This window comes from Populus nigra, chromosome 11 (genome assembly GCF_951802175.1).
Source record: "Populus nigra chromosome 11, ddPopNigr1.1, whole genome shotgun sequence".
In the NCBI taxonomy this organism is placed as follows: Eukaryota; Viridiplantae; Streptophyta; class Magnoliopsida; order Malpighiales; family Salicaceae; genus Populus; species Populus nigra.
In genome coordinates, this window is record NC_084862.1 from 12,584,805 (window position 1) to 12,610,413 (window position 25,609).

General features: G+C 35.6%; 1 protein-coding gene across 1 annotated transcript; it reads right to left on the reverse strand.

Moving 5' to 3' along the window:
- Window positions 1-1,490: 1,490 nt before the first annotated feature.
- On the reverse strand, window positions 1,491-25,131 carry LOC133668364 (protein PIR). Its single transcript, XM_062088154.1, has 30 exons — window positions 24,874-25,131; window positions 24,665-24,737; window positions 24,470-24,534; window positions 24,122-24,199; window positions 23,887-24,006; window positions 23,707-23,777; window positions 23,392-23,484; window positions 22,354-22,423; window positions 22,108-22,172; window positions 21,705-21,900; window positions 21,415-21,566; window positions 21,038-21,131; window positions 20,711-20,926; window positions 20,237-20,448; window positions 19,218-19,359; window positions 15,940-16,108; window positions 15,127-15,203; window positions 14,344-14,514; window positions 14,125-14,201; window positions 13,930-14,032; window positions 13,441-13,560; window positions 13,070-13,213; window positions 11,967-12,116; window positions 11,711-11,854; window positions 11,473-11,560; window positions 10,660-10,787; window positions 4,581-4,788; window positions 4,211-4,383; window positions 3,095-3,301; window positions 1,491-1,950 (listed from the first exon to the last, which is right to left on the reverse strand). The coding sequence occupies exons 1-30, from the start codon at window positions 24,925-24,927 to the stop codon at window positions 1,756-1,758; spliced, it is 3,855 nt and encodes a 1,284-aa protein (XP_061944138.1). The 5' UTR covers window positions 24,928-25,131; the 3' UTR covers window positions 1,491-1,755.
- Between the last annotated feature and the right edge of the window lie 478 nt (window positions 25,132-25,609).

Here is a 25,609-nt window from a genome sequence, read left to right on the forward strand (position 1 = left end):
GGTACGAAACTTTCTTAATGATGTAGTCGAACTTGTAGAAATAAAAAGTTATAAGCATTTAGGTGAAGATTTTACATAACTAGATATGGATTTGATCTAAACAGACTATGTGGATGGCCTAACCTAACAGATGCTTTTATAGATTACTAGGACATGTCTAGAACCAAGAGGAGGTCTAATGTCTAAATCTAATTGAAGGTACTAGGTTAGCAACTTAAAATTATGATAATACAAAATCTGACCGTTAAATTAAGCTCAATTTTTTTCAGGTGACTCTACATGTAGTTTTCATATGGAAAGCAACTATGTTGTTTATCATACCATTATATCTCCTAAAATTAGATTGAGAAGTTTTTTTGGCCAATTTTGTTATTTTTCCTATGATTTTTTGGATTTATATCTTATTTTAGATTTTGTTTTAATTTCCTTTGTGCTTTTCAGATTTTAAGTTGTTTACTAGTAGATGTAGAGTTTTATGTCTCATTTAAAGATATTGTAAATGTCTTGATGAGACAACCACATATATTTATTTTTTAGAGAATAAAATGATAAATTTAATATTTAAATATGTAATCCTTTTTATTCATTAAAATTTGTATTTTTTGTGTTACTATTCTAATATTAGCTTCCACCAGCCTCGTTAATCCTCTCTTTTAACTTTAAGAAACAAAGTTTTTATCATTATAAGCATACACACAAAAGAGTACATTAAATATCTAGAAAACATGACAAGAAAAAAAAAAAACACTCCGAGAATACACAAGAACTATAGAATTATGATTTGAAAGTGAAACCAACTTGTAGATATTACTAATCGAATGGTTCATATTTATTCCATCACATTATCTTAATGTTTAGCATTATTCCTCTTGAAAGGATTACGAAAATAAGACCAGGTCGAGCCATCTGAACATCCCTTGCGTGTATGAGCTACTTGAAAATCAATAATTGCAAACTTGCATTATTTTATTTTCCTTAGTTTTTTTAATGGACTCAAGGTGGCAAAGTTGTTGAAACACAAGTCAATTTTCAGAATATAATTCCAAGTTGATTTTTTCTTTACTATTTGCCAGCCGTAGTAGTGATATTAGTTAGGGTTCTCTAATACTAATAATAATAATAAATGTTTTTGATATTATAGTAGTTTTTATATTTATAATTTAAGAAACATAAAATTTTAAAAAATATTTTTAATTGTGATTTAAAAAATATATATTTAGATAAAACTATTATGCCATAGATTTTATCTTTTACAAAACCAGATTTAAAACCGCAATTATATATAAAATCTAGTGCAAAAAACAAATACTATTAAACTAACTAAATGATTTTTTTTATTAGACAGAAAACAAAAACTATCAACAATATCAAAAGGTCTCCAAGTCGCTATCTTGTTGGGTTTTTTTGTGGTCAAGAAAAAAAAAATGGTTATTATTTTTTTGTAGCAAAATTGTTTTTTTTTTAAAAAAAAACCCAATAAACCTCAAGAATGAAAGGTCAATGATTTCTCATTTGCATCCAAGACTGATGTCCATTAAAAAACAAAAAGGGAGATAAATCCCCTGTATGTTCGTAGAAAATATACAAATTGAATCCAGTCTCTCAGAGTTCATGTCAGGGAACACATTACCAACTACAATTTGACAATCAATAATGATAATGGTAATAAAACTACAACTTGACGACACTAAATGCATAGATATTACCAGATGAGACAAAAAACAATAGAAGTGGAAGGGGGATTGCAGGACTCATTCAGGCACCTTTTTGAGGCAATGTTTCAAATGCTGAAACAGTGTTCTCGAACTTAATCCGATGCAGAGGGGCACCACTTTGCTTGATAGCACACGCTATCTTGTCTTCAAGGGGGCACCGGGCTTTCAGCATCGAGAAAACATGATTGTTCAACCTTCTTGCTTTCTTCATGGCTTCTAATAGGGTTTCCCATCCCTTAGCAAAAGAAGAATGTCAACAGGCTAAAAGCAAGGGCTAATCAATCAAAACATGAAAAATGTTAACAGGCTAAAAGCATGTGAAGCAACCCACTGTTTCCGTTGTACTTGGTTGTAAGTGCAGTCAAAGCTTTAAATTGATTTTACAAGTTACAGTTCTTTCTTTGGAGTGAAGAAAACATAAGAGTAATTGTATATACTAGTTCTATGGTTACAGATTATGAAGCATCATATTTTCTGTACTTTGTAATAGATTTATTGATATAGAGCTCAGTTTTGATTCAGGGTATTAGTCCACTCAATGCGATCAAGAATTATGACTCGTTGAATGTGAATATCACAATGACTAAGATTGTCCAGGTGAGAACATCATGCTAGTGATTAGGCAAATCATGTACGCCAGAACAATTGGATGGCTAACAAATTCAAACTGCAAAAGGGCATGGGTCGACTGATGGTCAGATTAGCTGGGCAAAACCCTAAAACATGAATTGCAACCCAGATTCTGAGCCGTGTAAATGCTAGCAAGCAAAGTCCAGGTGAGAACATCATGCTAGTGATTAGGCAAATCATGTACGCCAGAACAATTGGATGGCTAACAAATTCAAACTGCAAAAGGGCATGGGTCGACTGATGGTCAGATTAGCTGGGCAAAACCCTAAAACATGAATTGCAACCCAGATTCTGAGCCGTGTAAATGCTAGCAAGCAAAGTTGGTATGTGGGACTCAAGGCTCAACAGGACTGCACGTCCCAAATTACACTTAATGAAAAGCAGAGAGAAGAAATTGACGCCATTTAGAAAATGTCCAGTTCTTTGAGAAAAGCACCATAATGACCTAGAGCACAGCAAAATAAATGGTAAAACATGATGAACTGGAATCATTTGTTTTAATCCTACATAATGAGTAAAATCTTACATGATAATGAGTATGAGCAGAAAGAAAAGAAAGAACTAAATGAACAATTTTTATACACAGAATCAGTTATAGCACAACTGGCAGATGGTAATCCATCAATTGAGGAATTTGTGTTCAAGTCCAGCAGAAGAAAATATTTTAAATATATAGCAATGATTTTCTATAGACAGGCATGTTACTCATGAACGCAGACAATTTCAAGTATGGACGTAAATTTCAATACCTGGGCAGCATGAGGATTCTTATGTGCTTGGCTAAGCAATCCTGCCTCCACTTCTGCAATATTGAGGACTTGATATGAAAAATCAAAGAGTTCAAAATGCATCTGCTGTCCAAGCAAGTAGATTATGGTACAACCACCCCATGCAACTGAGTCACCCAAGACTTCAAAATTATTCGATGATACTTGAACAGAATCCTCCAGGTGTCCCTACAATTCAAGTATTAAAACAAATTAGCAGAAAGAAAAGATATCACTTCTGTGGCTAAACAAGAGGTAAACCTAAAGGTTCATCATTCTTCCAGAGTAGTCAATTATGTTAATGCAAGAATTTATACATAATGATCACAATTTACTATTAAATGATTTCTTAATTGAACCATTGGTCCACATGCCCAACTAACAGTTTTTTATCACAACTGTAGTAACCTCCAGATATCAAGGCTGCAAATATACGGCTATTACTGGCAAGGAGAATGTTCCACTCAAAATGGTTCTCTTAATCCCACGGGATTGAATGAGTACTATGATGTGTGCAGTTCTTAGCCTTGACCTGGATTGTAACACCCGCCCCTAGACCACAGCACCACCCCATACCACAACATCATTGTGGCTGCTCATCAGGAGGTATCACATGTCTGGGAATTAGTACCTCATCAGCATGGTTGTCAAATCAAGATTTAAATGAAAAATCAGAAAGATTATTTTCTGATTAAATCAGGCTATGAAACATGAGTTAACAATACAATAATGAAAAACAGCATGAATAAACATTTTAAAAGACATTATTAATTTCAGAATGGTAAAAAGCTTGTCATTATGATTGTCATTTTGCAGAATCTGAGAATGACAATAGTTGTCTAGATTTTAGTAATAAAATAAAATAGTTCATGTGTGAAATTTTTGGCCCAAAAAACACATGTTAATGAGAAGTACAACCCGCAGCACTATGGAGATGGCTGTTGAGAAAAGTTATGTATCAACTAACAGATAGATTTATTCTTAGTCTAGAATATGAACTAATACCTCAACTGATAAAACTGAAGATGATTATTGTTCAGATATATTACCCAAGTGTGAAGTTATTATAAAAATAAACTGTAGAAGGTCATTCCTTACAATTTGAAGGCCACTATATATACGGTAAAAGTCCTTTGAGGTTGTTATGTCAATGAACCCTGTCTTGGGAGCAGCACTCCATTTACTGCAATATTTATCCAATGCAGCACTGGTAAAAGCAAGGGCATATTCCAGCACACTTCCAGTATTCATGCTAGCTTTGTAAAGAAGATCTGCAACAAAATGAAGGCACCAGACCATAAAATTAAAAATTAAGGAAACCAAGGGAACAAAACTTGAATATAATAACAGGCATCAAAATAGGGTGACTAACTACTGTTATTACAAAAGAACTGGCATATGTTTTTGCTTCTATAAAGGTGGTCAACCAAACAGCAAAAAGCCATCTGAAGAGAAATGAATTATGCACCTGCAGCTTCTGCCTGTTTTGACATGGTATAAAAAGATGTTGGATTTGGACAACCAGGGTTAGACACTATTGCAGCAGTGGCTGATTTGAAAAGATTGACAACAGGACTATCCCCACCATCCTGTGAATGCAATATTTGGCCATCTGCGCCAGGAAACAAGCCCAACCAAGGGGCAGTTTGCATGAAATGCATGGTATCAACTTCCCTCTGTCAATCATGTAAAACAACTATAAGAGGCAGTATGAAACATTGGTTCCCAATCATAACAGAAGTCAACTAGATGAGCCATGTTAATGTTTTGCAGACTAAACAATATATTGTGGCATACAGAATCAGGTTAATTAGCCTGCCAGGCAAGCCTTTTGCCTTACCAAATTAATGTAAATGGAAAACCTAGTTCAGATTTTTTTTTTCATTATTTTCTAATGCTCATCTTTATTTTCATTAACAGTCATTTACTCAACCAAATGTTACATTCCATATGTGATTTTACAGATAAAATAGAGATAGATTACAAGCCCTGTGATGTATTATTATAAGAAAATGTTTCATGTGACTAAATGCATGAACAATAATTGTTTTACTCCATTGATAAGATTGATCTAAGATCTAAACATACAACAACGTTGATTACTACATTGGTTCAACAAATAAGAATTGGATCCGCTTGCACTTCATTTACAACAACAAAACAGGACATAAATATTAACACCCACTAGGACATCATTCCCAACAATATAACAAGAGAAACAAATATGACCAATAATGAAGACAGATGGTGAAAAGAGATTTGGGCATCTGGCATTGAGTGATCGGTTCAATGACTTTTAAGTAGAGTAGATCAAGCACACATTCAGAGCTCTGATCTAAGATGAACATGATGTTACCAGATTAGGCCATATTCTGTATATGGCAATAGTTTATATTTACAGGATCTTTGTGGTTGGTGGAGCAATGCTAGGGATTTATGTGGTTGGAGGAGCAATTTTATGAATTTTGAATGATTTGAAAAAGGAAATCATGCATGTAATTATAATCATTAGGCTGTAAATAGGTAGAATTCTAACTATTTAAAGAGAGGCAGACTTCCATTGAGAGGAATCAAAACCAAAACCAATTTCAGCCTTCTTAACATGGTATCAAAGCTCTTAGCTTAAATTTATGGAGTTGTGAGAAATGCTCATCTTGGTTTGTGGGCTGATTAAATTCATTTTTTTTTAGCTTGGGATATTCTTTGGCTTGGGCTGATTTGTATCAGCATCTTATTTTGTGGCATTAGTGTCTTCATTAGGCTTGTCTATTTTTTTGGAGCTGTTTTTTCTTAGTCATGCTAGAAGAGAGAATTTCCATTGTTCGCATGAATGACAAGAATTACACTTCTTGGGAATTTCAGTATCAGATGTTTGTCAAAGGAAAAGAATTATGGAATCATTTGGATGGGTCCTCTACAGTTCCAACTGATCCCAAAGAACTTGGTTCTTGGGAAAGCAAGGTTGGTTTATGGTTGTTGAGTTCTATTGAACCTCTTATGGTCAACAATCTTTGTTCCTTTAATACCGCTAAGGAAATGTGAGATTCACTTCGGCGGATGTATCATTAAGATAACTTTGCTCGAAGGTTCCAAATTAGAATTGGACATTGGAAATTATCGCCTAGGGAACTAGTCAACTGAGCAATATTATCCGGGTTTCCTAATCTAGTGGGGTGCTTATTCTGGGTTGGTGCAGTCTAAGGTTCCAAAGGAAGCGTTGGGGGCAGAACAAGTGGTCCATTCCGAGAGCCAACAAGACCAAATCTTAATGAAGCTTCGCCCAAAATTTGAGAGTGTACGTGCTGGGCTGATTGACCGCAAACCTATTCCAACCTTGGATGAGTGCCTGGGAGAGCTTCTGCGTGAGGAACATCATCTTGCCTCACAACATGGCATTGCCCAAGACACTGTCATTACTAAGATAGTCAACATGGCCTATGCAACTCAAGGCAAAGGTAGATCCAAATCCCTGCCACAATGCTACAATTGCAAGGAGTTTGGGCACATAGCAAAGAATTGCAACAAGAAGTTCTGCAATTACTGCAAAAAAAAAGGTCACATTATTAAGGACTATCGCATACGATCTCAAAATCGATCTGCCCATGCCTTGCATATTGTTATGCAGTCCAACCTTGTGACTACACCTTTAAATCAACCAGCTGTCACGGGGTCTTCTTCTACTCTTACACCGGAGCATGTCCAACAGATGATAGTTTTTGCTCTCTGCTCTTGGACTTCAAGGTAAGACAAAGCTACTCCCTTCTTCTTTGTTAATTGACTCTGCAGCTTTCAATCACATGAATGGCAATTTCAAAGCACTATAGGATGTTTGTAAGTATGAAGGTGAGCAGAATATTAAAATAGCTGATGGTCGTACTATTCCTATTACTGCCATTGACAATCTAGGGTCTGCCTTCACCGATGTTTTTGGGTATCCTGACTTGCCAATTTAATCTTTGGTGGCCAATTGGTAGAAAATGATTATTCCTTTCAATTTGACCATTGTGGTTGTTGTGTGCAAGATCAAGCATCGAGCCAAGTGGTAGTGACGAGACCTAAAGTGGGACGAATTTTTCCTCTTCAGTCTTTTTCTATGACTTGTTTGGTATATTTGGGTTGTTCTGGTATTGCCAATACAAGTCATCTTTGGCATAAGAAATTAGGACATCCTAATTCTGTTATTTTGAAGCATCTCGTTAAAGTGGCTATTTGAATAATATACATGAGTTTTCTTCCTCTCATTTGTCTTTTGATTGTTCTCCTTATAAACTTGATAAAAGCAAATCCTTATCATTTCCTATGCAAAGAAGTCGGGCTTCTGCCTGTTTTGAAATTATTCATACTGATGTTTGGGTGTGAATCCTATTCTTTCTCATGCACAATATAGATATTTTGTAATATTTATTGATGACTATAGTAGATTCACATGGGTCTATTTCCTTCATTCTAAAGCTGATGTGTTCTTTATTTTTCAAACCTTTGTTGCTCTTGTAGAGACAATATTTTGCCAATATTAAGATCTTATGCTTTGATTCTGAGGGGGAATGCATGTCTTGTGACTTTCAATCCTTCCTAAAACAGAAAGGTATTATCTCTCAACGTATATGTCCTTATACTCCTCAATAAAATAGAGTCGTTAAGCATAAGAATCAACATCTTTTAGATGTTGTCCATATATTATTGCTTGAATCTTTAGTACCTCCTCGATTTTGGGTGGAATCTTTACCTACAGTCGTTTATTTGATTAATCATCTACCTTCTCAAACCTTGAATCTTGATCCTCTAATTTTATTTTATTTTTGTTTGGAGTCCCTCCTAACTATAATTCTCTTCATGTTTTTGGTTATATTTGCTTTGTTCACTTACCTACCATTGAACATCACAAGCTTGCTGCCTAGGCTATTTAGCGTGCTTTTCTTGTCTATAGCAATTCCCATAAAGGATTTGTATGTTATGGTGCGGATAATAACAAGATTCGCATTTCACGAAATGTGGTTTTCTGTGAAAATCAATATTTCCTTCCATCTCGTGCAAATTTTGTTTCTTCTTCTGCGTTGCTTCCTTCTTTTAATGATGTGTCTACAATTGTTGATCGTTTTAAACAAAGAATTGTTTATCAACGACGTCACCCACTACCTCTTTCTACTCCTGAACCAACATCTGATCATGTTTTACAAGAGCCTCGATGGTCAACTCAGGTTTTACAACCTCCGAATAGGTATGGGTTCTCACATTCTGCTGCCCAGGCCACTATTGATATTATTTATATGCCTAAGTCTTATTCTCAGGCCTCTACTCGAGTGTTGACGATAGACTATGCAAGACGAACTTCAAGCTCTTCACATAATCATACTTGGGATATCATTCCTTGTCCCTCTAGGGTAAAACCTATTGGATACAAATGGGTATACACCATCAAGCTAGGTACCGATGGATCTCTTGACCGATATAAAGCTCGTTTAGTGGCACTCAAAAATCAACAAAAATATGGCCTGGATTATAAGAAAACATTTTCTCTTGTGGCTAAGATGACTACTATCCATACTGTTATGGCCATTTTCGTCTTGAAAGGATGGTCACTACGTCTGATGGATGTGAAGAATGCTTTTCTACATGGTGATCTAAAGGAAAAGAATTATATGACTCCTCCTAGCATGTTTTGTTCCTCTTCTACTGAGGTTTGTCATTTGAAATGGTCTCTGTATGGTTTGAAGCAAGCATTGTGGGCATGGTTTGAGAAATTTCTTACTACTCTTTTGGATTCCACCTTCACATAAAGTCAATATGACTGCTCTCCTTTCGCAAGACTAATATTGGAATCGTTCTACTTCTTGTGTATGTCGATGATATTGTGATTATAGGATCTGATTCCCAGTTGATTGAACAACTTCAGCAACGACTCCAATCTTCATTTCATATGAAAGATCTTGGTCCGCTTCAGTATTTTATTAGTCTTGAGGTCCAGCATTGCCCAACTGGCATACTTTTGCATCAACATAAGTATACCCAGAAGCTTCTTTCCTTAGCTGGTCTTTCAGACACTAAATCAGTTCTTACACTTATGGAGGTCAACTTGAAACTACATCATGAGTGGGGATCTCTTGCCTGATCCCTCCATGTATCGATAGCTGGTCAGAAGTTTGAATTATTTGACAATTACCCGACTTAATATCTTGTTTGTTGTACAACAGGTCAGTCAATTTATGCAAGCTTTTTGCCAAACCCACTTAGCCGTTGTCTGTCACCTTCTTCGATATCTCAAAGGGATGCCTGGTTGTGGTTTGTTCTTTTCTTCAGGGACTTCTTTACAATTGGAGGCCTATAGTGATGCTGATTGGGTCAGTTGTCCAAATACTCGTCATTTTGTTTCGGGTTGGTGCATGTTTCTTGGCAGCACTCTTAGTTCTCAGATGAGTAAAAATCAAGCATGTGTCTCAAACTCATCTACCGAGTCTGAATATAGAGCCACGTCATCTGCCTATTCTGAAATCACATGACTTTAAGGGCTATTGGGCGAACTTGGTGTTCCGCGGCTTGCTCCTTTTTATACAGATAACACTAGTGCTATTCAAATTGTTATTAATCTAGTTTTTTATAAGCGCACCAAGCATTTTTAAGTGGATTGTCATTCCATTCATGAAGCACTTGCATGCCAAGAGATTACTCTTCCTCGCATTTCCACCGAACATCAAACTAGCTAACATCTTTACCAAGGCTATCTCCCGTCACCGTCATAAATTCATGATTGACAAATTGATGCTTCTTGATCGACCAACATCAATTTGAGGGGGAATATTACCAAATTAGGCCATATTCTGTATATAGCAATAGTTTATATTTACGGGATCTTTGTGGTTGGTAGAGTAATGTTACAGATTTTGAATGATTTGATAGAGAAAATCACGCATGTAATTATAATCATTAGGCTGTAAATAGGGAGAATTCTAGCTATTTAAAGAGAGTCAGACCTCTATCAAGAGGAATAGAAACCAAAACCAATTTCAGCATTCTTAACACATGACAATGATCCACCACTAACTAAACATGGCAGAGTATCACAGCTAATTGGTAGAACGCAAAATTCTTCAATATTTGCTTGCTGTTTTTGTCTACCCAGCATTTATCCCATTAGGATTTGAACATTTAAAGTAGCGAAGACAAAGTCGACCAGCTCCGCTATAGACTCAGCCAATAAAGACAAGACAAATAGCTAGAAAGTCCAATGGTCCCACATGATGATATGTGATTTTGTCTATATGTCTTGTCTTTATTAGCCTTGTCTATGATGAGTTGGTAGAGTACGTCTACACAACTATTTCTTTATAATGAGATATAGTATGATACTCCTGCTATCCCTATTGATCTAAAAGTGCCCCAAGGCTCTACAAAGTACTCGTATAATTGGGCATTCTTGTTCTAAGGGATTGAATGGCAAACTTGTAGAAATATGAATCTACCAGACACAAAGCTACAGTTTAGGCATGCATAAGCACGTCTAGACATGTTCTCAAACTAATATCATGAAATGAAGAAACTAGGATACTGACCAATACAATGTCAAGAAGCCCCATCCAATATAACACACTGCCAATCTCTTTAATCCCTCGAAGAACCTTTGCTTTGAGCTCTGATTTAGTTCCCCAGTTAAGATTTTCTTTGACAACCCTCATACAGCCTGTATCGGAAGTTAACGATGCAAAATAGGGAAATGAGCACAAATGTACACACACACACAAAAGCATGCACGAATAGCAAGAGATGCACGCATAAAATTCCGAATAAAAAGGCATTCATAATATCACTAGATTCCAAATTTTCTTTTGACCAAAAAAAAAATTGATGTGAGCAGGCACTTGGTAAGTGAATACCATATGCAATGGAAATATTGAATCCACTGATGAATAAAAAGACAATCAAACACAGTTGAGACAAGCCCTCACAGCTACAGCACTTAGAAATCACTCAAAACAGATTTTTTTCACCTCACATTCAAGGAAGCTCTCACCACATGTATCACACCTGGGCACTCACTTAACTTTTCTCTCACTGACACTAATTGAGTGCATAAGATCCTAGAGGTTGGTGGTTGTTAGAATTGAATGTGGTAAACTTTGCACCAGATTCTTCCTGAAGCTCTCCAAACAGACATTAATTCCTAAAGTACAATGTACACCCATAAGCTTTAATTCACTGATCCATAATAAAACATATGTCGACATATTGTTACTGTGATGCATGTACACATGCATATGTTAATATATCATATAAAAGTTCTTTCAGCCTTTTTTTAACACATCCAGCAGTGCACGTAAAAAAGAAGAAAAGGAAGACGCTATCAGAATCATGACACCACCATGTACCTGTGACTCCTCCATCAAAAGGGAGCAGTCCAATAGATTTTGGCAACGCTGCTTGCAATCCAGTAATCATTGGTTCAAGTGTAGTTACCTGAAACACATCATGAAATATTAAACTCAATCTTAATGTTCATCCACACAGCTTCAAATAAAATCATTCAAATCGTATCAAGATCCATCTTTTCATGACATTGAGTGTTAATAAATGAACATAGACTAAATTCTCAAAAGCATCACATACCTTATTTGTTATATGATCTAACAGGGCTCGGATAAGCCAAGGCAACGATCTGGATCCTAGAAGTCTAACAACAGAAAACATGTGGGGAATTCCAAAGAACCCACTGTGCAAACGAGCAAAGCTTTGATGCGCAGAATTCAACTCCTGCCAAGATAATATTATATGAGAATGAAAGTCAAAAGGTATTATGAGAAACAAATAGCATCATATTTGTAAAACCCAATCAAAGGATGGTGTCTAAGCTCTAGTTTGTTACCTGAGTACCACAATAGAAGTTGTCCTTTGCATGGGGAACTGATGGCTTTTGCACAGGAACAAGAGGAACTCTTGATGACCGGACAAAACGCTGAGTAGTGTTGCATAAGACAAAGTTTGGCAGGAAATCACTTTGCATCTCTGACCAAATCTACCATACACCAATGAATTGATTGAGTGAGACTAGCTCCTTGGAAAAGCAAAAGATAAAAATAAACAGCACACTTAAGAATTTTCTTTAATAATATCATACCTTTTCTTACACTTTTCTTTAAGTTAATGATAAGAAAAAAATGCATCACTCTTAGTATGTACGTACAAGACCATGGAATCCTCAAGGTCACTTAATATGACTCACATGAGAAGTCTCCTTTAGACAATGCATGCACAATGACAAAACATAAAAGTTCTAACCCAAAATGCTAATGAATTGGCCTAGATATGATTTTTCCTTTAATTAATATCATCCTCTCGCTACATTTTTCTTTTCAAAGATAGGAAAGGATGCATCATGCTTTGTTTTAGGTACAAGAATAGGGATTGGCAAGCTCAATCATACCAATAATACAACATGCATGAGAAGTCTCCTTTAGACAATGCATGCACAATGACGAGATATAAAGGTCCTCAGGCAAAAATGATAACTAACTGGCTTGAGACATGCCCTTCCAGCTTTAGTATAGCTGTCCCCAATGTGAGATATCTTTTCATTGCCAAAACAAGGATAAGAAAGCCCAAATGATTTTCAACAAGTACATCAGATAAGCTAATTTTTAAAATAATTCTTCCCAGAATCAGAGAGACAAGAGAGTATGCATATTATACAATAAGATTAATGATGCACAATGCCACCTCATCCATATAAACAAAGTATCAATTCTTCCCTCTATGTCTAATGGATGTATAGGCTTAAGAATTGAGACTCCGAGCAGTTTATCTGCATTCCTAGAGTTTGAAATTTATAAGACAGATACATATTAGAGATTAGAGTGAAACACTGCCCAGAATACCCTGATTGTACATCTTGATTTAACAATTATAGCATGCATAACTATTACAGAGAGATGTACCCATAAAATTAAAGCCAGAAATAGTTTGCCAAACCTGAGTTGCAAGTCGACTAGAAAATGATACAAGAGATAAGTTTTCTTGCATTTCATTCAACATGAGACTGAACGAGTCTATTGAAATATCTTTTGAAAGCAGTCCATGAGCATGCTTTAATATTTCCAGAAGTTTTTCTAATTCCTGCAACGAAATCAAGGTTTTTGTTTTTCCATCAGAAAAATTATTGATTTAGTTTTATCATTAGAGAATTCAACCAAAAAGCTCAATCTGGTAAGTCAAAATGCCATGCATTACATACATCCATATCTCATTATACTTATGAATATGTGAGAACCAAGCAGTTAGCACCACATAGCAACATGATAGTTGTATTACTAATATAAGAAACACAAGAACAATCTACTTACCACCACTGCACATAGATCTTGAGACTCAAAACGATCAAAAAGAAACTCAATATTGTCTCTGAAAACCTTGTTCATTCTTTCAGAAACCAAGCTTCTTAAATCAATGGTCCTCCCAAGTAACTGTACACAATTAAATCCAAATGAAGGGAGAGAGTATCAGAGAAGCATGGTCTAAATTACTATTCCTCTTCAGATTGACAAAAAGAAAGAAAAAGATGATTAAAACATGTAAAACAACAGCAGAGATATATGGTCCAATCATAAGCTGAGAAATAACTGTGAAATAATCCCACAGTTGAGGTACCCAGTCCCAGTTAAAGAGTAAATTGAAAAAAATAAAATATTATGTTTTCAAAATTTCAGACTGTCATTAACAATTGCCAAAGAGGGAGAAGGTAATGAATACTTCGCAAGACAAATGTGGCCCAAACACATCAGCGACCACAGGTGCAGTAAATCAGTGACAACATAGGAAAATCATACTTTTACCTTTACTCTCGTCATCTTAAATAGTGCGGTGAATCTCATAGGCTGTACAGAATACTTTTCTCCATTGTCCAAAGCAAAGAGGAATGAAGGATCAAGCATTTCACTACAGGATTTAGCAAACCAACGAGACAGATGATTTAATACATTGTATTTCCAGTAGCATGTGTTATTAAAGAGAGAAGGAAAGCCGTGTACCTTGCTGCCCAACTCTTGTAACAAGTGAAAATAATTTCAGAGAGTTTTGAAACAAATAAATCAAAACAATGGTCCACCTATAAAAACTTGCAACCACTGAGTTAGAGCAAAAATTCAACAGGCCACAGCCAGCTTATCAAATGACAAAAAGAAAATGCATACATTTCCAACAAGGGATGCAAAAAAATTAGTCCTAGAAAATGCTAAAATATAAATTACCTCGGCCTCAATTTCATCATAGAGGAATCGCTGCCTTAATGCAGCCAGAGCTTGCTGAGCTGAATCATTGTAGATGTCAAATGGCATCAGAACACTTTCAAGAAGACCTGCATTCTGGGACTCAAGCACATGATCCACCAGCATCCAAGGAAGAGAGCATTCAATAGGAAACTGCATATGGATAGCAAAAAAATTTCTACAAATCAGGAAAGTAATATAATGAATAAGAAAGAGGATGAAAGGAAAATAAAACAAAGAATTACCACTTCACTATTATGAAATTTTAATGACCTATCAGTTGAACATGCTGCTTTCTTTCATTTGGAAACCTTCTCCTGTTCTGATACACCCTTATCATACTGTTTTCCTAATAAATGTCTAAATCTATGTATAGCCACCAGAAGTCATTTCAGCTAATTCCATAAAAGAGAAAATCAGGACCAGTTCATGACCAGATGTAAACGACCAAAGCAATAAAATTTCATCTAATCAGGATTGGAACGAAACTTGATAACTTTCCCAACCAATATGATTTAAACAAGGAAATAGAACAAAAGGAGTTAAACAACAGAGAACAATGACTGAAGTTTCTAATTAAGAGTTCATATATACATGTAAGCCCCTCATACCAAGTTAATCACTTCCTCGGATCAATTTAGTTCAAAAATAAGCAAGAAAACAATTTCTGAGTTAACATCAATTTAGTAAGGTAGACCAGTTCTCTCCATGTTTAGAAGAGTTTCATTAGCTATAGCAGGTCCACAAGAAATCCTGTTTTCTTACCTGAATAACTCGAGATGACTCCAAATAAAATTCTCTAAACCATAAGAAACCAAGATCTGTCAAAGTTGCCACAGTCGCTGCAGACATTTTCAGAATTGTTAAACTTCAGTATATACCACTTGAAATTTGGTGCAGCAAAAGGTTATTTTCCACCTAGCTTGGACCAATGAAAAACACTAACAGGAGCAAAATTAGTTATATTATCCTCAAAGAAGCAGAAGCACCGTGAACATGGATGTGCTGCTAATATGCCAAATTAGCATTTTCTGTACTGTGCAAAGCAAAGAATATCCATTGAAGAAGTGCCATCTCTCTTCTTCATTTTTATGGGGTCCGCAAGGCTAATTAGACAAGGGTTCTGTAAGGGAACAATTATGTGCCAATGCTCCTATTAGCATGATCTACTGACAATGAATCAAGATATCAAACGGATGATATTTAAGAATTGGGTTGGCATCTTGATCTTGAGGACCATGTAAAGGAAATCCTTTATCTTTTAGGATAATTTCAGGATACATCATACCATGTGAAGAATCTTCTTATTCCTATGCTTACTATAAGCTCATTTGTCCAGAAAATTCTGTAGTCATTTAGAGTTTTTCAAGAAAAGGATTTGCATACTAGAATTCATAAGAAGATCACAACTAAACATAGTGTAAAAATATCAGGGATGAAAGTCTTTATAGACCCCATACATGGGACTGCTAATTATAAAAATAACTGAAAACTTGGACCAGCATGACTAATTGCCTTCACTCCTAAAAATAGGTTAATCTCTTCTTCTGGAAAAGACAAACAATTAAATAAGAATACCTGAATAGTCCAATATATGTAGGAAGAAGCTAAGCTTGTAAAAGAAGCTCTCCAATTGCTTTAAATCGTTCACAGGAATCTCAGACCCACTGTTGCCAAAGAGCCCACCAGGCTTCCGATGATTACCACCAGACACCACTTCATATATCAAGAACTGCAAGCAATGGACCTGAACCAAGAAAACTGATGATCTTAATTTAGTATGAACATATGTTTGCATGTAGCGATGATATTTTAATCCAAACTCATTCATTTAAAACATAAATACATGATTGGAAAGGAAGGAAACCATGAGGCATGCATAGTGTGGTAGCATAAGATGCGTATATTATAATAAATTTTATGTTAAAAATGAAAAATGGCTTGTTTGATGATACATGCAATATTGTCATAGAAATATGGAAAGAATTTAAACTGAGAACTTCATCAGTCTAGTAGTCTTGAAGGCAGGAAAACTTTTTGTCATCAGGAAGATGATGCCCGATAAATAGACAGAATTGGGTGACATGACCAAAACAAAAAATTTAGAAGGAGATTTCACTCCCTTAAACACTGAAATCTTCTGAATATATCCTCTTCTACCACCTCAACCCAACCTTTGAAATTTACAGTCTTACTTCTCATTTTATCTTAATCCAACTCTCTATCGGGTCCTCATTTCACAACATCCACAGCTCCTATGGAATAGGTGCCACTTAGATGATGTGATCCTAGTTTGGATCAAAGGAAAGTAGGAAGTAGAAATGCTGGAATTGTTAGGAAGTGAGAATAAATACAAAAACTTCAGAGAGAAACTCTTCTCTAACAATTGAGATTACAAAATGATGTTCAAGACTGACCAAGAATACAATCCAAGGCCTAATTTGTAATGTTCTTACAGCTATAAACAACCAACAAACTAAAGAGATTGAAGTCAAGAGTTATGGCTCAGAATCCAGTTATAAATTCAGCCACATTCAGCACACAAATCCTGCCAGAAATCAGCAAGGAAATCATCAATTTAGTATACATTTCCAGCTGCACATCAAGCCCCCCTGTGCAATTAAGACCTGTTCTATATAGCTTCAGTCACGAGATTTTATCAGTTTGCAGTGGTGTTGTAATGCTGTGACTACAGCAAATTTAATCACTTGTGTCGCATTTTTGTTCAAGATTTTTAGCTTAAAATAACACGAAGAGATAGAGGATAGAGGGGCGGAGCAAGGGGAGATCAAATGGATGTTTGCGGGAGTTGAAGCCAACTCTCCAATTAGGAGGAATGATGGACACCAGCAGAATGATGGTGGAGTTGACAAGATTGCTAATTTACAAAAGCAAGTTGAGCTTCTTACAAGACTTGTACAACGAATGATCCCTCCTAGTGAGGTTGATCACAAACTTGAGGATTCCATTCTTAGTTTAAGAATCCTTTTGATGCAATATAGCTTGGCAGACCTGATGTTAATAAGCAGCACTTAAACAAAGCATCATGGTTGAAATGCTAGAATTCCAAGGAACTTTGAACTCAGATAATTTTGTAGATTGGTTAAACACCATGAAAAGAGTTTTTTGACTACTATGATGTAGTAGATGAAAGGAAAGTTAGATTTGTGGCTATCCACTTCAAGGGAAGTACTTCATCTTGGTGGGAACATTTGCAAGTCTCTCACCAAAGGAGTGGTAAGGGTGAGATTAATAATTAGGGGAAGATGAAGAAAAATTTGTGTGAGCAATTTCTCCCTGCCAACTACACTCGAATCCTTTACAAAAGCTTGCACCACCTCAAGCAAGTGGAAAGCATGGAAGAGTATACCAATTTGTTTTACCGACTCATCTCTAGAGTTAATGTGAATGAAAATGAACAGCAAAAGGTTGTTCATTATTTGAGTGGATTAAAACTCTCAATTCAAGATGTTCTTGTCTTGCAAAGATTGTTGAATGTTTCAAAGGCATACAATAAAGTTTTGCTCATAGAACAACAACAAAGTAAGGGTTATTCAATATCTGTACAACAGCAAACATGTTCTTCCAGATTTGGACAGCAAGGTTTTGGTCAGTCCAAGGTGGGGAATGCCTCCAACTTTGGAAAATGACTAAATCCGAGAGGTGAGCAATAGACCCGAGTGACTAATAAAGCAGCTAAACAGCCCTAACACACTCAATCCAAGGATGAAAAGCAATTCCAAGAAGGTAATAACAATTGCTTCAAATGTGGAGAACCGGGCCACAAGTCATCCGATTATAGAAAGAGGGCTCTAGCAATCAAACAAGCTGAAGAAACTTAAGTCGAAGATACTACTCCTATCAACAACTAGCTATCACTGAAGATACTACTCCTATCAACAACTAGCTCATTGGTGTTCAGTGTTTTAAGGTTAAAGCAGGAGAAGATGAGAATGGCATATGATGACATACTTTGGTAAGCTTAATTTTGGATCAATTTATGGAGCTCAAACTCAAGGAATTAGTACAACAAAGAGAGGACAGGGTTTTCCCACTTCCCTAGAGAGGAATGCAGAAGTCTAAAACTCCCTTCAAGTTTTTTTGTTTTTGGCCTACTGGCAATTGCCAAAAAAGAGGAGAGGTCCTAGTGATTTGGTATTTTTTATGAAGCAATTGTTGAGCCTATTAATCGTTTACTTTCAAAATCCAATGAGCTAGAAATTGGATTTAGTGTGCTTGTTGAACAACATTGGCCACAAGAAGTTTAGTTGATGATAAGTTAGATGTTCAGAGCGTGATTGTTGAATGACATTGTAGGTCGCTTCTGCTATACTTTGGATCCCGTGGATGAAATAAACAAAAAGCATTGGTAAGAAGGGGTTTTTTATATCTATTTGAAAGACTCTTTTATTAAAACAATATTACATTGGCATGCGACATAATTTCTTGAACTCACGCATGTGGCCCATATGTTGCACGGTTGACATCTGTCTTTTACGTAGCCATTCACTCTGTCAATGGATAGCAACCCTGGATAGTTGTATTTCTATTGTTCACTTTTATGTTTTAAAACAAAATCTTCATCAAACATCTGAGTAAGACAAACTTTATAATTAATTTCCTTGGTAGTTGGTATCTAACTAAATTTTTCATAAGTGATAGTATGCCTTAAATCTTTTCTCAGTCACTCTGAATTACAAAGCTTCACGGGTGTGACTGAGAACTCAACCATAAAGGTTTGTCTTCCGAAGCTCCACTTATCTGACAATGTTATATACTAGGAACTATGATTCCTATATCTTGACAGGAAACATAAAAGCATGAATAAGTGGAGTAGATGAGTAGATGAGTAAAACCTGCGTGGCTGTGGGTGCCACTGGCCTTGGATAAAAGAAGCTCCCTTTGCTTTCATCACCTCCATGTGACTGTAAATCAGATTCAGGCTTGCTTGTATTTGCCATCCAGTCTGCTGAAAGCGTCCGCATGTCAGAAAGAATCCTGAAAGTTACCAATTACATAAAATAAATAAGCAGTTGAAACATTTAAGTGAAAACCATTTAGAACCAGATTTTATCTTTATTAGCAAGTTAAAACATATCAATAGTCAGTAGTTGAAACATTTAAGTGAAAACCATTCAGAAGCAGATTTTATCTTTACTAGCAAGTTAAAACATATCAACAGTCTGGGCATAAAAGTAGGAAGAACAAGTAGAGAATGTTGTTGGATGTAGCTCCTGATTTTCTTATGATTGTAATGTCTCACATGTAATAGCATTGCCATTGACATTTTCCCATGTCTAAGTGAGCGATGGTATCTCAGTGATGTGTCACAGAATCATTACCAGTTAACTTTATGTGCCTTAGGAGGGTTAAGGATCGCAAAGGTAAAGACATGTTGTGCCATGAATGACACAATGCATGCGTGTGGAGAGCGAGAGGTTCAAGAATCGGTCTATTTTCCAGAAACTACAATAGGACAGATTGGGTTTCGTGGACATTTCATAGTGTATTGCTTAGAAGCTTTTTGAGAAGTATCTTTAGCCGTTCAGCAGAACTGGGCAATTCTTATCTTATTTTTTTCAAACAAGTTACTTTTTACCACTAGTAATTTCCCATTCCTTTGTCTATTAACAAAATCTTCATTTATCATTTGAAAAACAAAATACTATGCTAACGGTACATAGTACATAATAATGACAATAATGGACATCTACTTTTTGATGGATGAGAAAAATAACAGTGTTGTTCTTAAGTAAGCAAGTGCAGGACTCAAACCAATTTCAACCCCTAGTCCCCTAATTTGTAGGGAAGAGAGCTTGGAATTGTGAAACTCTAGCCATAAATTCAAATGACAAATACTGACTAAAAAGCCCACCTCGACAGGTCCTTCTTCTTTCTAAAGGTAGTCCTCAACATGGTGGCTAATGTGTTTTGGACAAAATCTTGGACTTCAGCATGTATTGTTTCCCATAAGGCATCAACTACCAATGTGTCACGCCGATGCATCAGCGATCCAACACTTTTTATGTAACTAACAAGCTCAACAAGTGCTTTCCTCTCCTCAGCACTGTAATTATAGCGTACCACCTGCAAGCTAATTCGGCATTACTATATGTTAAGTCAAGCAAACAATAAAATGATAATGAGTCACGGCAGTGGTTCTTGAATTTTTATATCAGATTTGGTTATCACAAGTATGGCCCCACATAAATCCTTGTAAGTTAGTTCTAAGTTGTTGGATTTCTCAGGTAAGCATTGCTGACTGAGCTTCAGCATTCAAATACATACCAACCAAGATTGAAGAGGTTTGACCATCCCAATAATAAAACCAAAATATAGAATATAATACCTTTTCATAGTCAAAAAACGATTCTGAAGATCCATTTGATTCTGAAGGAATTGCCTCTTTGCATGGGCGAGAAAATTTCCAAGCACATTGTTCCCAAATCCGTGCAGTCCATCTGCTTAAGAGCTGGAACCCTTCAACAACCATATCATACATGTTTCCCTTGACTTCTTTGCACCAATCAACATCTGCACCATCTATTGACTTCAATAATAATAGCTGCGAACACAATTTGAAAAGATAGGAAACACGCATTAAAAAGCTAATGATAAAGCTTACTCAAACCATATATAGGGAGGGGAAATGGCAGGGTGAAGTGGGGGTAAGCACCTGATTCAAGGATGAAGCAAAACGAATTGTGAAATCATCATGCTCGGCACGAATAGTTCCAATGTGATTAATGATGAGATAATGCCTCTGATAAGTACAATATGTTAAGGCTTTAACAATTACACATACAAGTTCTACAGAGCGAAACAAAGATCAGTTATTAGTCTAACTACAAAATGGATATAGCAAAAGCATTAATGGTCTATTGTGTGGACATGGGGGCAAGTAACTAATCAAGTCCTCATTGTCCAAACAATCACAAAGATGAGAAGTGCATGCCTATTTTGTCAAGATAATGGTCAAAGCAAATGATAGAGAGAGAGGGGGGGGGGGGGGGGGGGCAGCAAGTCATGATAAAAAATAAATGTAGAGGATATTCTTGTGCGTCCCGAGGTGGGAGCTCATGAGGCGCTGGAAGGGTGAGAAGACGAGTTTGTGCAGAAAACCTTTGAAAGTAAATGGACAACTCTTTCAAGATTGCAGCAGGAGAAAGATGAAGATCAGGGAATGCAGGAATGACTGGATCGTTCTGCCACAAATCACAAACAAATTAGAAAATATCAATGAATTGATTAGATTTCAGACATGTAAAACTAAACTTTTGTGCAAGCTCAGCCCAATATGACATTTTAGATTACCAGAGCACCAAGAAATGTGAACAGAATACCTTGAAAATATTTATCAGCCTGTTTATTTTTACCCTCTTGTACAGTGACTCACTGTCTTTTTCTGATGATGTTGCTAAGACGACAAGGACAGGTAAAACACGTAGAAGAATGTGTCTCTCAGGAAATAAAAGCGCAAAATCCAATTCCAATGACTCAACAGCAAAGACTATCAGAACTTGAAGAATATCTTCTACACTTTTTCGAGTCAAGGACCACATTGTAATACCAACTATACTTTTCAGTTTAAAGAAAGAAGAGCCAGACAGGCGATTATCTACATAGAATGATGGTATCATAAAAGAATTTATGTCGGACAGGGTAAATTTTTGTGTCAAAAAAAGAAATCAAGTATTTCTTCCTGTCCTGTCACACTGGAAGGCATTCAATAATTATTAAGGATACTTGTTCACCCGAAACATCTCGACATGCAAGTTCAATAAGATTGCCCATCTTGTGCTTAAGAATATCTGCAGAAGTTGAGTAACAATGCAGTTAATATTGACCATATCATCAGACTAACAGTGAATAATAGAAGATATCACATCAGCACTTGGCCAGCCAAAAGGACAAAAAAAAAGGCCCTTCAAAAACAATTGAGGTAAAATATCCTTTAAGACAGATAAGGTCACACAAGAAAAGTTCTCACACCTGTAAATCATCTAACTCCTCCCTCATAGAGTCAATGTCTTGCCACTGAACACTAACTTGGGTGAATGTCCTGTCAAAATCAGATACAAGTAACAGAAAGAAACAATGTTAGACTGCATGGCAAAACAGCAAGTCAATAATTCTAATATTGAGTGAAAAGAAACTAAAAAACTTGGAAATGTCCATAAAGAAATTGTACGAAACATTGTGTTTTGAAAGTTGGATTTAATAGCTTAGCCAACTACACTTATTTAATTGATATGTATAAGAGGAGAGAACAGTTCCGATGAATTAATAGCAGGAAATAACTATTCTCTATTCACTGTTTTGATAAAATATATATATATATATATAAAACTAAAAGGCATAAATTTTGAACATAAAAAGTTAATATTACACAAGCTAAAACTTGAATAGAAAACAATTTCACCACCACTAAGCTTTACCAATCCATAGAATAAAATTGCCAAAGTAATAAAGTTCACATTCCAAGAAGTTTTACTAGACATATTTGCTGAGAGTAAGGGGTGGACTGCAAGATGCTCAAGCTAGAAAATTTGAGGACAGGAGTAGTATAAATATATGCTTTAAATTGAAGTTAAAGGAGGCCCACTTTTTCATAGTCTCGAATGCTTGTTTTCAGTTTCTAATCTATACCACAGAGAACTTACTTGGAACTTGTCATACTATCATGTATGTGTTTTGGGAATTAATCAAAGTTTCTGAAGATGAGAAATATTGGTGACCTATTTCTGTAAGTGATCTGCAAGGGTTATAGATTAGGCTTTGGTCATCCAAGTAATAAGCCAACAGCAAATCCTAAAATTGCTAAACATATAGTACTGAAGATATTCTTGATAAGTTCAAACGAGACTATCAACAATTATAGAGAAACTATAACAAATGACTGCCGATTCCCATCCAAGTGGCTTTAACAGGTGGAAGGAAAGGGGGGGGAATGATGAAAAGGAAGTTGGAGAATCCATATCAAACATCAAAAAGGGCATGTAACCCAGGTAAAGTATTTAATTTTCATACCTCTTGTACCATGAGAAGTCATTAGGTATGCTTGCCTTGGCATTTTTAAGATGATCAAGTTGAACTAAAACATCAAGCAACTTCAACATGGACCTGGAATTTTTTAAAAAAAAAAGGTTAATAAAAGAATCACTGATTAAATTTTTCAAGAAATTTTTTTTTAAGATCTCTCAAACTGAGGAGAAAGTTCAGAGGATGTCAAGGAGCTAACTTTAAAGCACATTAATAACTTCAAAATGAGATAAGCACTACAAGAAAACAAGGCAATTGAGGCAACGGACGAGGAAAATAGACAACGAAAAGGCAACAATGTACCAGAGATGGGTTATCGTGGGGCCATTAATGTGCCGCTCAGGCCTAGAAAACCGCTGCATATCAGCTGCTAGCTGCATCATCAAACAACACACAAAGGTGTTAAAAATTCAGCAAGAGCAAGAAACCACACATGGTACATTACTGTAAACAATAAATAAAAGAAGGTGAGAGATCATATACTTTCGATGCAGCCGATGCTTGCCATCTCTGGATTTCACGCAAACGACTCATCTCCAAGTCCAAAACTTGATACGTCTCCAGATACAAGTCAGCCTGACTGTGCTTCATGGATTCTGGAAGCTGCCACATCATATACATTTTTCAAAGAACCGGAAAAAAAACTAAAATTATTCAGTGATGTATTTCAATGACAACAATCATATTCATATTTATTAGAATTGAAACCAAAATAGACCTGAGGAAGTGCTTTGACGCAACTTCTATACGTATAAAGCACCGATGCCATCTCCTTCCCCTCTTGGATAAGTGCATTCTGCTCTCACATTCCGCAGTAATTGCCATAAAAAACCCGCCAAACCAATGAAATTACATTCATCAATAAAATAAAGCGAAACAAAACGCAATTTACACCGAACAGTAATTACCATAAAAAATTCACCAAACCAATGAAATTACGTTCCTCGATTAAATAAAATGCAATTTACACCGAACAGTAATTACCATAAAAAAATCCCCACCAGACCAGTGAAATTACATTCATACATAAAAAAAGAAAAAAAAAAAGGCGGCCACAGCCACATACCAGCTGATTCAGAGCTTTTGTGTCTTCCGATAGAGATAACCGATACGCAGAAACATCACCATACTCTATAGAAATGAAGAATTTCATCAGTCATTACCATCAATTAACACAATTTTTTACCACTTAATAATATTAATAATTGCCATCAAGAATTTTACGAGTAAGAAATTATTAGAAGATCAAAAGAAAAATTACCAATAGGACTGTTGGTTGCTCCTCTTTCGGATGAAACCAAAACCCCAGCTCCCTGGACCTCTGCTTGCTCATCCTTTCACACAAATTAAAAAAAAAAGTCACTAAATCATAAAAGTATGATTAATTATTAAAAAAAGAAATGCATTGTAGCATTTTGCATGAAATTAAAAAAAAAAGGAGAAAATGTAGAATAGGTAGATAGGGGATACTTCAAGAGAGAAGGTAGAGAGAGCTGATATGGCTTCTTCGACCGGAACTGCCATTACTTTTTTTTACTAGTAATTAATTGTTTGGATTATTCAGAAAATCAATCCTAAGATCTGCATTGCCATTGCCATTTTACGTGTGTTTTGTTGAGAAGAAAATGAGAGAGAAATAGAGATGTTTTCAGAAGGTGAGTTGGATGGATCGGATTTTAAATTAGTTGTTGTCTCGAACTGAGTCTGTCATGACTCGCGCACTTGCTTGAGCCTGTATCTTTAATCTTCACTGCAGACTGTTTTTCGGAATTGGACATCGATGTTAGGTTTATTTACGTTATTGCCGTTTCGTTTGATTAACAGTGAATTACCGTGTAAATCATAGGCCGGGATAGGGTTTTTTAATAAAAAAAATCAGGCAAAGATCCGGGATAGGTTTTTTTGTTTTTGTTTTGAAGGAGCAAGAAAATTTTAGAATTTAAGTCATTGTTTCGAATGGTTAAATACATTTAATTAATTTAATAATATAATTATTAAAAAAAATTATGACAATAACATATATATATATATATATATAAAATGACTAATAAAAAAAAGCTTGTCAATATTATTAAAAGATATTTTTAAATATTCTTAAAATATCTCGACAATCTTAATTAATAACAAAATAATAATTAAATGAAAATATAATAATCTTATAAAAAAATATAAAAAATCTCAAACTCAATTAATAGCAAATTAAACA

Bases quoted from the DNA above. Each gene is read 5' to 3' on its own strand.
- LOC133668364 (XM_062088154.1), bottom strand. From the start codon at position 24,927: ATGGCAGTTCCGGTCGAAGAAGCCATATCAGCTCTCTCTACCTTCTCT. The intron at 24,200-24,469 runs GTATGTGGCTGT...ATGTGAGAGCAG, and splicing joins CAAAAGCTCTGAATCAGCTG to AATGCACTTATCCAAGAGGG. The intron at 4,384-4,580 runs GTGCATAATTCA...ATTTTGTTGCAG, and splicing joins AAAACAGGCAGAAGCTGCAG to ATCTTCTTTACAAAGCTAGC.